Here is a 14,325-nt window from a genome sequence, read left to right as displayed (position 1 = left end):
CATGCAAAACTACAAATATGTATGAACCATCTTCGTATTTCTATTTTCCCCTTCCTTCAAACCTCCTCCTTACCCAGCAGTCTCTTACTTCCTAGTGATAGAGTTGGTGCTGTCGCTTTCCAACTCAAAGGCACTTGCCAATTCTCTACTGGACACAAACCAATGTCCAAATTCTCCCTGCCCATCTGTGATAGTCTTTCAGTCTTGGCCCACATCTGTCTCCTGACCTTTATCTCAGGATACCTCAGCAGCTTTGTCTTAGCATTCTGTCTGTCATTCTACTTTTTTTCACATCTAGGACTTTCCTCAAGTTGTGTTTTTTTCTTGTAATGCCCTTCTCCACCAATACAGGCAAACCTGTACCAATCCTTCAAAGTCTAACTCAAATTCTGTCTCTTCTAAATAGACTTTTTAGATTCTCCAGTAGAAAACTTACCCTTCAATCTCCCTAATGGAATCCTCTAAGGACTTTGGATGCCTTGGAAGAAACCCTAAATAATAGGTAAAGTGGATTCTCCTCACTTGAATGCAAGAGCTTGGCCTTTCAGTGTCAAGACTGGTAAAACTGGATTCATCAACAATCCACATATACAAAAGTAAAAACTTCGTAAAGAAGTGGGCTCCTGATTAACTCAGGCTATTGATCCAAACATCGGATTTAAGAAATCATTATGTACATCCCCACACACAGAGAGCCCTTCATGGCCTGAGCCTCAAGCTCACCTTTATAGTAAAACAAGCAGTAATCAGCAAGCACAAACCACCTCCTTTTCCACAGCCTCATCCCAGAACTGTCCTGCAAAACAAAGCAAAGCAGTCAGGGAATATCTGAACATCCTGTTCCCCTCCAGTAACATACAACCTGATTCTGGAAGCAAGGCTTGCCTCTATTCATGTTTTCTATCAATAATTAATGAATGTTTGGTTGAATAGCTATTCTTTGGATGGGACATTAAATTTAGGCTCAACAATAGAAGCTTATTACTGGAAGGTTTTTTTTTTTTTTTTTTTGCTTTGTTTTGTTTTGTTTTTTTGGTCTCATGGAAACAAATTTTTGTAATCCACCACCTTCTAGAAAGAAAATCACGAAATTAAAAATATATGTCTCTTATTAATAGAGGAATCAGCTCTTTAAATAAAGTTTTGTTTTGATTTTATTTTAGGTGCCATGCTATATCTTCCTTTATGCTGATCAGAAAACTGAATTCACATAATATTGAACAGAGTGTAAGTTAGCTAATTAACTGAAGCAAAGTTCTCATTTAACTAGGCTCAATTCTCTTCCATAAGGGACTGATTTTGTTGTTGTTTTCCTTCCATTTGATGTAAAGAGATTTGGATTGACTTTGCTACCAAATTTCCTCATAATGAATCAGTCTTTTTTCATCTAAATGTAAGCCTTTACATTTATTAAGAACATTTTAAACAATCATGAAAATTAAAAACATAGTCAAGATAGAAAAACAGAAATGTCATAGGATCACTCTGCTCCCTATGTTAATGGCATCCATCCCACTTGCCCAGCCCTCCACACCTGGTTCACACAGCTTACCCTAAGAAATGCTTCTAGACTCCTCAGGCTCTACTGGTATCCACAGTGCTCAGCATGGACCTATGTGGCTATAGGAAAGCCAACAACCTGACAAGGAGACTGGTACAGGAAAAGGTATTTATGATCTCTTCCTTTTCCTAACATGTTTCCAAGGAGCATACTTTGTTTGAAGGAGGCAAGAATGGACATGGGAAAATATTAGAGGGCTAAATTATTCAAATAAGAAAAGAGGGGAGAATAGAGCTATGAGGGGAAAGGATGGAAATTAGAGAAGGTAGGGCCCAAGGTAGATCTGACAGAAGAGGCTAAATGAGGAGGGAGCTATCTTGGGGAACAGAACTAGGGAAGTAGACATCACGGGGGATTTTGGAGATTCCTCCTGTGTGATTTATAACGTGAATTTCCTAAGGTGAACATCATTTGGTGGCTTTCAGGGATAGTACCACATGATAGGTGAGAGACTGGGCTGTGTGACAATGTGACATGAGGTATGTGCTACTTTCCCTGGTAAACAATGAGGTCCTTCAGGACAGGAATGGATTATTAATCATTCCTTTATCCCCACCAAGACAGCACTCAGATCATGGCAGGTACTTGGGAAGCAATGAATGAATGAATGGCAAAAAGAGAAGGAAGAGGACAAAAGAGCCAAGTCTCTGGCCCTGGGAGCTCAGAGTCCACCATGGCCAGAGAACCAAAGACAGATGAACTGGGGGTGGGGATGGACATGAAGGATGGCTTCAGGGGAGATGAAGCTGTCAGGTTTCTTGACTGAATGTATATAGGAGGAGGAGGTGCAGGTGATGGTGAGATTGCTAAGCCACATGTCTGGAAGATTGGCAATGGTACCACATTGCTAAGATCCAGAAAAAGCAGGTTGTCTGCAGCAGATGTGTTTCGACCACTGTGCTGAGTGATTATAGCGATTACAGAAAGAGGTAAGGGGGGCTGGGGATTTAGCTCAGCGGCATAAGCACCTGCCTTGCAAGCAGGCAGTCGTGAGTTCGATCCCCCGGTACCGATAAAAAGTTAAAAAAGAAAAAGAAATAAACAGAAAGAGGTAAGGGATCCGTATACAATGAGCCAAGTCTGGCTGATTTGGAATATGAGGTGCTAGGGCACTAAAAACATATACCAGACCAGGAGGAGAGAAAAAGCTAGGACTCTTCAGCTAAACAATAACGAAGATTTAAATATCAGAAAGACAAGTGCTGGGAGAGAACTGGCAGGAAGGCTAGACTGAAGTTGACCCAGGGTCTGGACTCTAGAGCAACCAATACTAGCAGAAGCCAAAGTGGTCATGTGATCATAAAAAAAAAAAAAAAAACAAAACAAAGTGGTCATGTGGGTTTAGCAAGAGACGCTGTAACCTTTGGAAAAAAAGCTATAATCACTCAATGGTCACAGTGGTCAGAACACACCTGCTGCAGACAGACCCATGAACAGAAAGCTTCTGTGCATGTCCCCAGTGTCCTAAGGCTACAGAAAGAAAAGAATCCAGAAGAAGCCACTTCCCCTCGGCCCCCTCACCTGCTTGTGCAGCCAGCCTCTCACCACCACTGGAACATTGGGGTTCCTCCGAATGGCTTGATCCCTCTTCCCAAAGCTATGGACTTTATTGCTAGATTTGATGATCTAGAAAAAAGTAGAATAAAAATCTAGCAACTGAGGGTTTAAGGAGATACACAAAAAAGCTCTTGTCTATTAGGAGGGTCGTCAGCTTACTCTAAGTGGCAGCACCCTTTGATCAGAGCAGCACTGAAATGGAACAGGCAAGTGCATGGTCATTTAATTAAAAAGCTGGCCCAAGACCTGACAAGCCTCCCATGTGGGTCACAGAAAAATTTAAAAGGATTTTTCAATCAATGCTCACCAACAGCTATTGGCTCTAAAATGTCCTACGGCTTTCTAGAGCAAAGCTACTTTTTACATACAGATTTTGCCAACAAACAGATATCTGCACCACCTACCTAGGTTCACCCCTCAGTGCTCTCCTACTTTCTGCAATTTTGGTTCTTTTTCTTACACCTCAGTCAGTGTCCCCACACCCTGAACATGAAAACTTTTGGACTTTTCTCAAGAAGGCCCTTCCTCCTCAGGCCCATCAGACACCAAATCCTTCCAAGTTCTCTCTAACACACATCCTCACCGCATGTGAAGAGGGATGTGGTCTTACAGAACAACACATGCCAGGAAACTGAGGAATGTGCAAAGGGACTTATATATCACTCCTGGTCTGCTGGTAATCACCTGTTTTCTTGGACAAGGGACAAAACTCCTGACCTTAACGTTCTGGCCTGTCTTTTGGGGAAAACACGTTTTATGGGTCTCCTCACAAAACTATGGTGATGATCAAGTAGACTTCTGGTTCAAAGGGGGCTTGATAAATATAAAAGAGTAGAAGGCAAAAACTAACGACCAGGAGCTCACCCTTGGTCCAGGCTTGGCCTCCAAAGTGGACGTGGTTCCAGCTGTGGACGATTCACTGACCATGCTGGACGGTCTTTGGTTTCTCTCTTGCTTCGACATATGTAGGTTTGGCCTGAGGGAAGACATAGAGAGATTCACAGAATAAATGACAAGCTGCAGAGTGGGCAGTGGAGGTTTAGATTTATTCCAGACTGGAAAGGGCTGCTTGGCCTCAGAACAATCTAGGCTGGCCTTTTGAAGACCACTTGACCTCTCCAGACAGCAGTGAGAGGACCACAATGCTGCCCTGGTGCTCCAAGGAGCCAAGAGGCTGACAGACAGACACATCACCACAGACAGAGACACATCATCTCTGCCTGTTATCCTCAGCTCCCCACACTTACTCTTCTATTCAAGCATCTGTGACAGATGCCCCATCCAGGGGCATGCACTGCACAGCAGGGAAGACCAATCCATACATAAATGCGTGTGTATATGCATGTATGCACACACACACATACACATACCCCTCCATTTCCCCAGCTCCCGAAAGAAACTGTTTATAATTAGTAACAAGAAATCACTTGCACACACATCCACACCCTCAGATACACATAGAGATGCTTACATAAATGCCAGAGGGGCTTGCCTCCCAAAATAGACTACTCAGCAAAGAATCCTATTCTGAGAACACCATGTTTTGCCCCAAAATAGACCTAACAACAATATTAACCCCCTTGTGCCATGCCTGGAAAGGAGAGAGATGAAGTGAGCCTTGAGCTCTGAGAAGGACCCTAGTGCTTTTCCATCTACATCCCTGACTGGTGGCAAGTTACCCCAGGAGGGTCAGCATTCTGGAACCTCTCAGTATGACAATCAAGAGACACTAAAGAGCACCATCCTCACCTGCATCCAAAGAGCCCCTCCATCTGCCAGTCTTTTAAAGCAGCATAAACAAATGCCTCCACACGAATTCAGCACCTATCCCTGAGCAGCTCGATGCCAAGTCCAGGATCAGTAAACTTTCCCGAGAGCAGGAATCGCAGTTTTCTGTAGCTGGGTTTTGTTCACTGCTCAACAGTATCCATGCAGTTAGATATAAAGCAAGCTATCAAAAATGGAGACACTTTACCTGAAGGAAAGAGAAAATCTGCTTTGCAGACTGAGCCAGGATGCTGAGGAGATGGAGCTGGAGGATCCAGGCTAGATTAGCTGGAAAAAGCACTCAGATGTCCTTCACTAGGCTTTTTTTTAATAGCTGTGCAACAGTGGAGTCCTGGTTCCCACTGCTGAAAGTTGATGTTTACTTCAAAGACTATGGCTACTCAAAGGATAGGTGATCCTTCCCATGCCTTGAGCTAAAGCTCTGATAACCCTACGCAGGAGAGTTCACAAAAGTCACCGTGACCACTGTGTTCCTTGAGCAGGGTCTTGACAGGTCCACTTTAGTGGCCACCAGCTTTCCAAGGGACTGGATCCTATAGGATGTCTGACAGCTGAAGGTGCCAGTCTCACCAGGCAGAAAACCAGCTGGCTCCTTATCAGCTCAGGCACTTGGTCCAGAGTCTCGCCTCCAGTCTCCAATCCCAGCCAGACTTTTGTTGCTACTCCCCACTGGAGGGAGAATGCCAGCTCCCTGTTGGCAGAGGTTTAGTGAGGCAAGATAAACACTGGGTATGTGAAGGGCCTCTGAGTGGCTGCCTTGTCCACCTCTGCCTCCAGGCACAGTTGAGTCCAAAATGTCTTCCCAGAATCTAGCCTTGCCTGACTTCTGACTTCTAGGGGGTCGGTCATTAAGGAAGAAGAGCTCCCAACTTGCTTCAGTTAGGATGATTGCACCTCTTAACTAAAATTCAAGACACATGATTCAGTAACAGAAAAAATTTGTCTGAGATTTTATCAAGTTTAACTTGCTCTTTTTTCACATACTAATAGAAGCTTACTATAGAATATTTGAGAAACACAAGAAAAAGCTGAAGGTGGGGGGACCCCATCATCCTGCTACCCAAAGCAAAATCATTTATAACTTCATATATTTACTTTAATTCTTTTTTATGTACTTGTTTTGGGTTTGAGGGAATGGGTACTTTTTTTTGTTTCTTCATAATTGTGATCTACACATTATATTCATGTTCCTACATTTTGATTCCTTAAAACATTATAATATAATTGATGGCAAGTGATACAGTCATCAACTATGGAAACATCCCTAGTGTGTCTATAAAGCTTCCTGCACAGAGAGCACTAAAAACAGGGACATCACCTGCTTGGACATGGACATTCTAGACATCTGCTTTAGCAAATTTCATCTTTCAGTTGTGTTCCCCATTTGCAAATCTGGCTGGATAGGCACTGATTTGTACTCAAGTCCAAAGGCTAATGTATACTACTAAGAAGTCTCATCCAAGAAATGTCTCCCTTCCCAAAGAAGAGCTTGTACCTTGAGCAGAGTAATTTCAAAAGGGATACAGCTCCACTAACATGCCCTAGGGAGTCACACTGATCCCCAGAAGAGGAGACACACTGATCCCCAGAGTCACACTGATCCCCAGAAGAGGAGACAAAAAACAAACAAACAACCCCAGCACACAAAGACTCTTGGTATCATTAGGTAAAATCTATTACTTTAAAATCCTATTTTCTCAGTTTCTGTGCTATTTGGATTCTCAAAGTATAATGGGATGGTCTGAACTTTCCTTAGTTTAAGTTACATGAATGAATGCTGATTATTTTGCTAGAGGGGTGGGAGCTGAAATTCCAAACAGTGAGCTGGAGTTTGAACTCAACTGCCTCCCCTTAGAAACAAACAGAAGAAGTGAAAAGTAGACAAAAATCGCTCTGGAGAAGTCCGATTGGAAAATGAGTTGATTCTACTCTAAGCTTTGCCAGGGATATGTCAGGAGAACCTGGGCAAGAAGTGACTTTCTCTCTGACTCGATTTTTCCATCTATAAAAGGAGCTGTTTCTGCTCCTTGCATATCATATGATGCTGAATACATATAATGCTGACAAATGCATATAATACTAACATTCATAGTAAAAAAGGGAGGTTGTAAATACAGAAGCCACATTTTCTGGTAGGTCTAAATTAAGTGGGTTTGTTTAATGGGATCCTCAGCTGCCTTTCAACAAATGGTCTGAACAGAAGTACTGAAATGAAATCATAGCAAGACCCTTCTGTGCCCTATACACAAAAGAAGGAACAGACACAAAGTTTAAGCAAGAGGGACTGCTGCCTACCTATACTTATTAAGCAGCCATGTGCTAGATACTTTTCCTGCATTATCTCAGTCCCACGAAGTCAGTTTTATTATCTCATTTTGCAGAAGAGGAAACTGAGTCCCAGCAGCAAGATTAATGACTTTCCCAAGAATGGACTCTAAAACTTCAGCTTCAGCACAAAGAGATCATCCCATGAAAAGTTCTAAAGTATAAGAAAAATAGGTGTTTGCTTTTCTCACTCCAAAGCCAATCCCAAACCAAGGAGATCATGGCATGGTGGAAAGATCCAGATAACTGGATCTCAGCATCTGAAACTGACTGGCTCCCCCACAATCACATTAGCTCCCTAAGCCTTTGACTCCATTTTGCAAAATACAGTGGAAACTACCTCTCGTCTCACAAGGCAGTTGCATGAATTGAAATGACAGTTTGAAAACCATGAAGAAGTGCTGGATGAAATGAAAAGCATTATTTGTGACTATTACCAGTATACAACCTAGCATTTAAATCCCACCTATAGTTTATTTTTATTCCAAGGGCACATCTCTCCAGAAAGCTGAAGGTGACAATTAGCTTCCGAACAATAATCACTTCCTATACCTTTTCTGGGACATTTTATTTTGTTACAATACAGAAACATTGTGGAATAGGTTCCCATTCTGTAAAGATGTCAAGAGTCATCAAGGGCAAGTCATTAAGAAAGGCATTAGGAATCTTTTACTGAAAAGACCTGATCAAATGATGCTTATATACCATTATAACCTGGGAAAATGCCCCCCAATTCATTCTCTGTTCTCAAGGATTCTATTAAAAAGGGGGGGGGCTTAGCCAAAGTACTGACAGAAGACAAGGATATATGAGAAGGAGATACACTTACAAACACAAGCACATTTTTTAAGGAGCTTACACCCACCAAAGGAGAAGCAATGCACAATGAAAATCAGGAAAAAAAGAAAATTTTTGTTCCAAACAGGCAGAAACATCTCCACACCCCCGCTTCCCAGAGAAAGAGACATAGGAAGACCGCCAACGCTCATTGTAAACTCCCAAAACCCTGGGGAGGCTGTCTGACATGAGTTTTCATTCAGCAACTGTGGCCTCATTACTCAACTATGGCTTAACAGTGTTTCTTCTCCTTCCCCCTCAACTCCTCTTAAACACAGGGTCTAGCTCCTAATCTAACCCCAGGAGCTGGAAACCAGCCTAAATAGTACAGAAAAAAAGAAAAAAACACTAAGACTTGCCTGCACCTCAATTCAGAACACTGCACTGAAGCTGGCCTGAGTCCCCTAATCAATGTATGGCCTTGGACCAGTCTCTTCTGCAACCTAGGCACCTATGCAAGAAAAGAAGTGAGCCTGAATATGTCTCAGAGATGCTCCAATTCTAACCTGTGATCTAGTGAGCTCTCCTCCATCCTACCTGCTCCTGTAAGTCTCCTAAGCAGTCACATTTCTCAGTAGACAATGGCATTTTCTAATAGAAATTTGAGCACTTCTCAGTCTAGGGGGAGGCAAAAGAGAACAAGAAAGGAAGTCACAGGAACAAGCAAAATTACTGTTTCCAACCAGCAGTTTCCTTTCAATACATAGCAGCATTTTTCACCCAGCAGTACGACAGCCGAAGACGTGGTTGTTGTGTGGAAATCACTGCATCCCTAATGCCAATGTCCTACAAAACAACCACACCAAAAGCCAACAACTAGGAATTTCAATGATTTAAAGACTGCATCATCCCCACTTTTCCTACCTGTGATTGTCAGAAATGTTATCTCCAAATGCAGGAAGGAAAACTGAACAGTCAAGTTTCTGCATCTGTTTTCCAGGTGTTTCTATTTCTCCCCATTTTTCTGCTGCCATGGCAACCAAATGCAACAGGCAAAGCTAACCCAAGAATGCCTGCATCTAGAGACAAGGTGGCAGCTCTGCCAGCTGCAGATGGCAACACATCGGCCTTACAGCCAGGAGTGTAGCAGCAGAACAACAGGACAGATTCCTCTGGAAGCTCATGAGCAGTGCCTTCCAACTCTAGCTCACTCCTAATCTCTCACTGCCAATTTTTACCAACTTGTAGCTGCAGGAGGAGCAGGAGAGGAGATACTCCACCCCCAGGCCCAGAATGTACATAAGCCTGAGGTCAGCCTTACCCTACTTAACCTGTAAAATGAATCTCCATCAGCAAAGAGGTCAGAGATCAAGGAGATAATTCTTACCTTCAACAAGATTATCTTGTTAGGTGCTGTCCTCCAAATTCTACTCACAGCATTTCAGGCAATTTCAATTAGTGGTTCTTTTCCAAATAATCCAATGAGAAAACAGACCAGGAATGGAAGACACAAACTAAACTCAGTGGGATACTGGGAAGAGCAGGTCTAACAAGGGTTCTCTTCTGATTAGGAAGCTCCCAGGGGATCCTGCATGCTTTGCAGCTGGCCGCTTAGCACCATTATAGGCTTCTGAACTTTCAAAGTGAATGAACACATACTTTTTCCAACCTTAGGCCCCACCTCAATGTGAAATGCTTGACAAAGCTTGGGGCTCAGTACACACAGTCTGCTGTCAGTCAGCTGCCAGCATCACCACTCAGGAATGCTCCTCTCTTATCGAGAAGTCTGTCAGTAGCCTTCTAGGTAGCCCCATGCCAAAAAGAAAAGGCTACTGTGCATGAACACCCAGGACAAAACCAAAGCCCTGAATGTCTCATGCTGAAGGTGACTCATTTAAGAGGACCCCCATGTGTGTCCTTTTGGCCACAAAGGGCCTGGTTTCATGCTCAAAATTCAGGAAGGTCATTGACAAGCAGGCAAAAGATCTAAGAAGAATCCAAAAGATCCTATCACTAGAAATGAGGCCCAAAATAAAAGAAAAGACTTGAGAACATTTTCTGGAGCAGAGAGTATCAAGGAGGCTTGGTATCTTTCAGGCAAGTATAAAGTTTCTACAGATCAAATTTCATTACTACAAGTACAATTATAATTAAAAATCTCTATGCAGCCTCCTCAGTTGGCACATCATTTAAGTATGGCCAACAACAAGAACTGCCCCCTGAAAACTCTAAAGTAAAAGGCAGTATAGACAAGTGTGATGACGAATGTCTATAATTCCAGCACTTGGAAGGCTGAGACAGAAGGATCACAGTTCAAGGCTAGCCTGGCCTACATAGTGAATTCAAGACCAGCCTAAATTACACATTGAGATTGTTTCAAAAAACCAAACTGAGCCAGACCCCAGCCTCCTTCACTTGAGTCAGCACCATCTGTAGACTGCAGGAGGAGAAAAGAAGGCCACACCAGGAACCAGCGCCACATGACGGCCACTGCAGGACTGGGGACAGCCAGACCCCAGCTACTTCCAGCGCACAGACTGGCAAACAAGAAGTACCACCCCCCCGCCACACACACACACACACACCATAAGTGACCAGCTAATACAGAGAAACACAGGCTGTGATGATAGTTATCAAGGTGAAATGCAGCTGGATACCTATGGTGCTTTGGTGTTTCACTGACCTTGCAGGTAGAGGGCCAGTGGTCTGATCATCTGTTCCTAGGATAGCAGTACACAGTGTGGCATATAGGGGGGATCTCCTTCTGAGGGTGGTAGCCACTATTGATTCCTTATTGTCTTGTTTTGAAGTTCTATATCATTTTCATCATTTTGTTGGGTTGGGTTTTATTCTCTTTTGTTTTGATTATGTTAAATCCAATGGCATGAGCAGCTATTTCAAAGACAGCAAGATGTATTAGGGCAGTCATTTTGAAGCTACTATGGCCTTGCTTTGAAGACCTTTATTGCATTCATTGTTTTGTTTTCATTGTTTCTACTCTAGTCTATTCTGTTTGATTTTTACTATGTCTGAAGGTATCTGCAGGTATTTTGGAGGCAACAAAAGGCATTATGGTAACTATTGTTGATTTCATAATGTTTTGAAATCCTGTATCGCATACATTGGTTTGTTTTGATTGGTTTTATTGTCTTATTTTCCTTGGTTTTATCCTCTTTAAAATTAAAAAAAAAAACAAATTAAAAGAAAAGAAAAGGAGGCAAATATAGCATAGTGTTTAAAAGCACAACATCCATGGCCAGAACTCCTGGACTCAAATTGTAACTCTACCATTTGCCAGCAGTGTTCAAGGTTACCAGGTCTACTGACTGATGCCCACCCTTCCTGGCAGCTAAGGAGCATAATGAAGAACTAAGAACTAAGCAGTTTAACAAAAGATAAAGTCTATAGTCAGGTAACAAATGTAGCTCATTAGTGACTGACTTGATAGGTCCTACTTCTCTTAATCAGTCTAAAATGAAATATTAAGAGTAATCATTTGTGCTGCCCAACAAACATGTCTCACTCTCTTCCTAGATACATTTCCTGCTTCCCCTGATATGAGAGGTTGTCCTGGGACTTGCTTTAGCCAATGATCTGAGAGCAAAAGAGCCAATGCACACTTCACTTGGTTCCATTTTTTTTGCTTTTGGCTACTATGAGAGCACAGAAACGAAGCCTTCCTCAGCACAGGTGACAGAGAAGAGCCCCTTAGGTGACCTATCAATAGACATAGAGCAAAAGTGAGAAATAAACCTTGGTTGTTTTAAATCCTTAAGATTTTGTTTGTTATCATTACCATAGCAGACCTTAGCCTCTCCAGGCTGATTCTGCTTTACTGATGTGGGAAGTAGAACACTCAGCGTTCATGTCCTCTGCACTCATGAGATCATAGGTTTTCACTCTCCTCTCTGAATTTCCAATCTGTAAAATGAAAATGGTCTTTGGGTGGGCATACATGGTTTATGCCAAACAGCTCGGGTGAGCCATATCTGAGAACAGTGAGGGAGATGCATCTGCTCACACTAGTACTATCCTACGAGAAGTCACCATAAAGATGGGCTTTGCAAATTTTTTAAAAGTTTCTACAGACAAAGGAACTCAAAATTATGTATCTGACTAAAATCTATTTTAGACTAAACTACAGTACAGAGAATGATGGATATCTTGAAGACACAGAAGAACCTGAAAGTAATTTAGGAAGTTTGAAAAGCTTCTCAAGTTGTCTAAATCAGTAGCTCTCAAGCTTTTTCCTGGACCAGAGTTCCCTGGGAAGCTTGTTAAAACAAGAGTTCTAGGCCCTGCCTCCAGAACCTTGAATTCAGCAGGTTTGCGTGAGAACTGAGGATCTGCATCTCTACCAACTGGCCAGCTGACACTAGTTCGGAGACCAAACTTGGACAATTACTGTTCCAGCAGGATTACCTCTAAGAAACTGGCAGTGGAGACTTTGAGAGAGAAGTCAAAATGATTATAATATTCTGGGTTTTGGCCTTAGAATTCTTTTGAGAAGAAAATGAACCACTTTCTTCATTCCATGCAAGCCATTAGTCTGAGAGTTTAGTGTAAGGACACCAATGGTCAGTTTTTTCCCTATACCACATAATACTTTGTGGAACAAAACTGAGCACCTCTAAGGGATTCTATATTTTAAAAAATAATTTCTGTAAGAGCAAATCGCGCTTCACTCTTCAGTTTCACCAGACGTAAATTTAGATGTATTTTAGGAAGAAGCAATTTAGATAACTAGCTGCAGTTTTTCTGTCCAACTTTTCTCCATCCTCCTCTTGGCAAACAAACCACTATAAGTCACTCATTTGCCATCTGAACCCATCAAGGCTGGCCTCACTTCCCTAAGTCGCATGTGACCTGTGCATGTGTCATACTTATCTTCCAGTAACCTTCCTTCAAGAAGCCTTCAAAAAAGTCTGCCGGCATTGAGTAGAAGAAGAGCAAAAACCACAGAACTGAATTATTTGAAAGAGTAACAAAGCAGACTAAAAAACAGATCAGTAACATTCTTGGAGAGCTCAAAGAAGATATAATTAAATAGATAATGGACGTAATGAAATGGATGCAACAAGGAAGTTTATAGAAGACATTAATAAAAAGCTAGCTGAGCTATATAAAATAATTCAAAACATGAATGACCAGTTTTAAAATCCGCAAGAAGGTTCTAAAAAGAAATCTGAGAGATTAAAAATTCTGGTGGAACCCGGCAGCAGAAGAAAGCAATGGGAGGACAGAGTGTAAGAACTAGAAGATAAGGCTGCTATCAGAGACCAATTACTCAAAGATAACTTTAAAAACAAGAGGAAAACATGAAAAATGGCACTAGATGATGCAAAGAAGACTAAGATTAATTGGAATTAGTGAAAAATCAGAAGACAGCACACAACGTATAAAAAATCTGTTAACAGACATAATACTGAAAATCTTTTCAAATATTGGGAAAGATAAGTAAGGTATATAGAACCCCAAGTAGCCAAAATCAAAAAAGAAACTCTCTATGACACATCGTAGTAAAAATTCCAAAGTTCAACATAGGGACAGAATCTTAAAAGCTATGAGAGAAAAGCAATAAATCAGTTATAAAGGTAAACCTGTTAGAATTAGAGCAGACTTCTCAACACAAATCATAAAGGCCAAGAAAGCTTGACATGAAGTGCTTCAAGCCCTAACAAACAACAAATCACAAATTTCAAACCAGACTTACATGTCCTCCAAAATTATCTTTCAAAATTGATAGAGAAGTAAAGTATTTCCATGCTAAAGAGTACCTCAAAAAATTCATGACCACCAAACCAGCACTACAAAAAAAATTCTTGGTCACTTCTTGTTTTTGTTTCCTGGTTGCCAGGAGGTGCTCAGCTTTCCTCTACCATGCCACTTTTGCCTCGGAGTCAGTTTGATCCTGAACTGAAACCTCTGAGATTACTTCTGGGAGAACATGGCAGACAGACAGCAGCTACGGAGGCTCTCTGAGAGACCCAGCTTAGAATCCAGGAATGGTGTGGAGTGAGGAATCCTAAGCAAGAGGAGATATGCCCTGCTGACCCAAGAACGAACTGGGCTGAGAGAAACCAACTGGGAATGCAATCCTGGTGCTATAACAAGAACAGATAAAGCCTCAACGTGGAAGCTGGAGCCCGCGCCATTGGAAGCCACGATTTGGGTTTCCTGCCACTGCTGCTGCGTCTGTATTGGCTTGGCAGGGAGAGAGACTCGCGAAAGCTCTGAGAACGGGAATCAGTGCACGGAGTTGAGAATGGGACGGGCAGGGAGCCATGCATCGACCTGCGGGGAGTGAGGGAAACTGG

The 14,325-nt window shown here is 42.2% G+C and overlaps 1 protein-coding gene across 18 annotated transcripts in view; it reads right to left on the bottom strand.

Annotated features, from left to right (window-relative positions):
* Plekha7 (pleckstrin homology domain containing A7) overlaps positions 1 to 14,325 on the bottom strand; it is a 211,709-nt gene that overhangs the window by 59,472 nt on the left and 137,912 nt on the right. For all 18 annotated transcript variants that reach the window (XR_010048397.1, XR_010048398.1, XR_010048399.1 and 15 more), the window contains 3 exons: positions 3,983 to 4,094; positions 3,083 to 3,187; positions 724 to 796 (listed from right to left, as the gene is read on the bottom strand). Coding sequence is in view for 12 of the 18 variants with exons in the window: in XM_063251805.1 (XP_063107875.1) it covers positions 724 to 796; positions 3,083 to 3,187; positions 3,983 to 4,094 (290 nt within the window). In the remaining 6 variants the exon portion in view is untranslated. The remainder of the gene's footprint in view (positions 1 to 723; positions 797 to 3,082; positions 3,188 to 3,982; positions 4,095 to 14,325) is intronic.

Source organism: Cavia porcellus, unplaced genomic scaffold (assembly GCF_034190915.1).
Source record: "Cavia porcellus strain 051 isolate PalLab524CR breed Dunkin Hartley unplaced genomic scaffold, mCavPor4.1 scaffold_6, whole genome shotgun sequence".
NCBI lineage: Eukaryota > Metazoa > Chordata > Mammalia > Rodentia > Caviidae > Cavia > Cavia porcellus.
The sequence above is the reverse complement of the archived record's forward strand: the minus strand, read 5'-3'. Positions and strand labels throughout refer to the sequence as shown.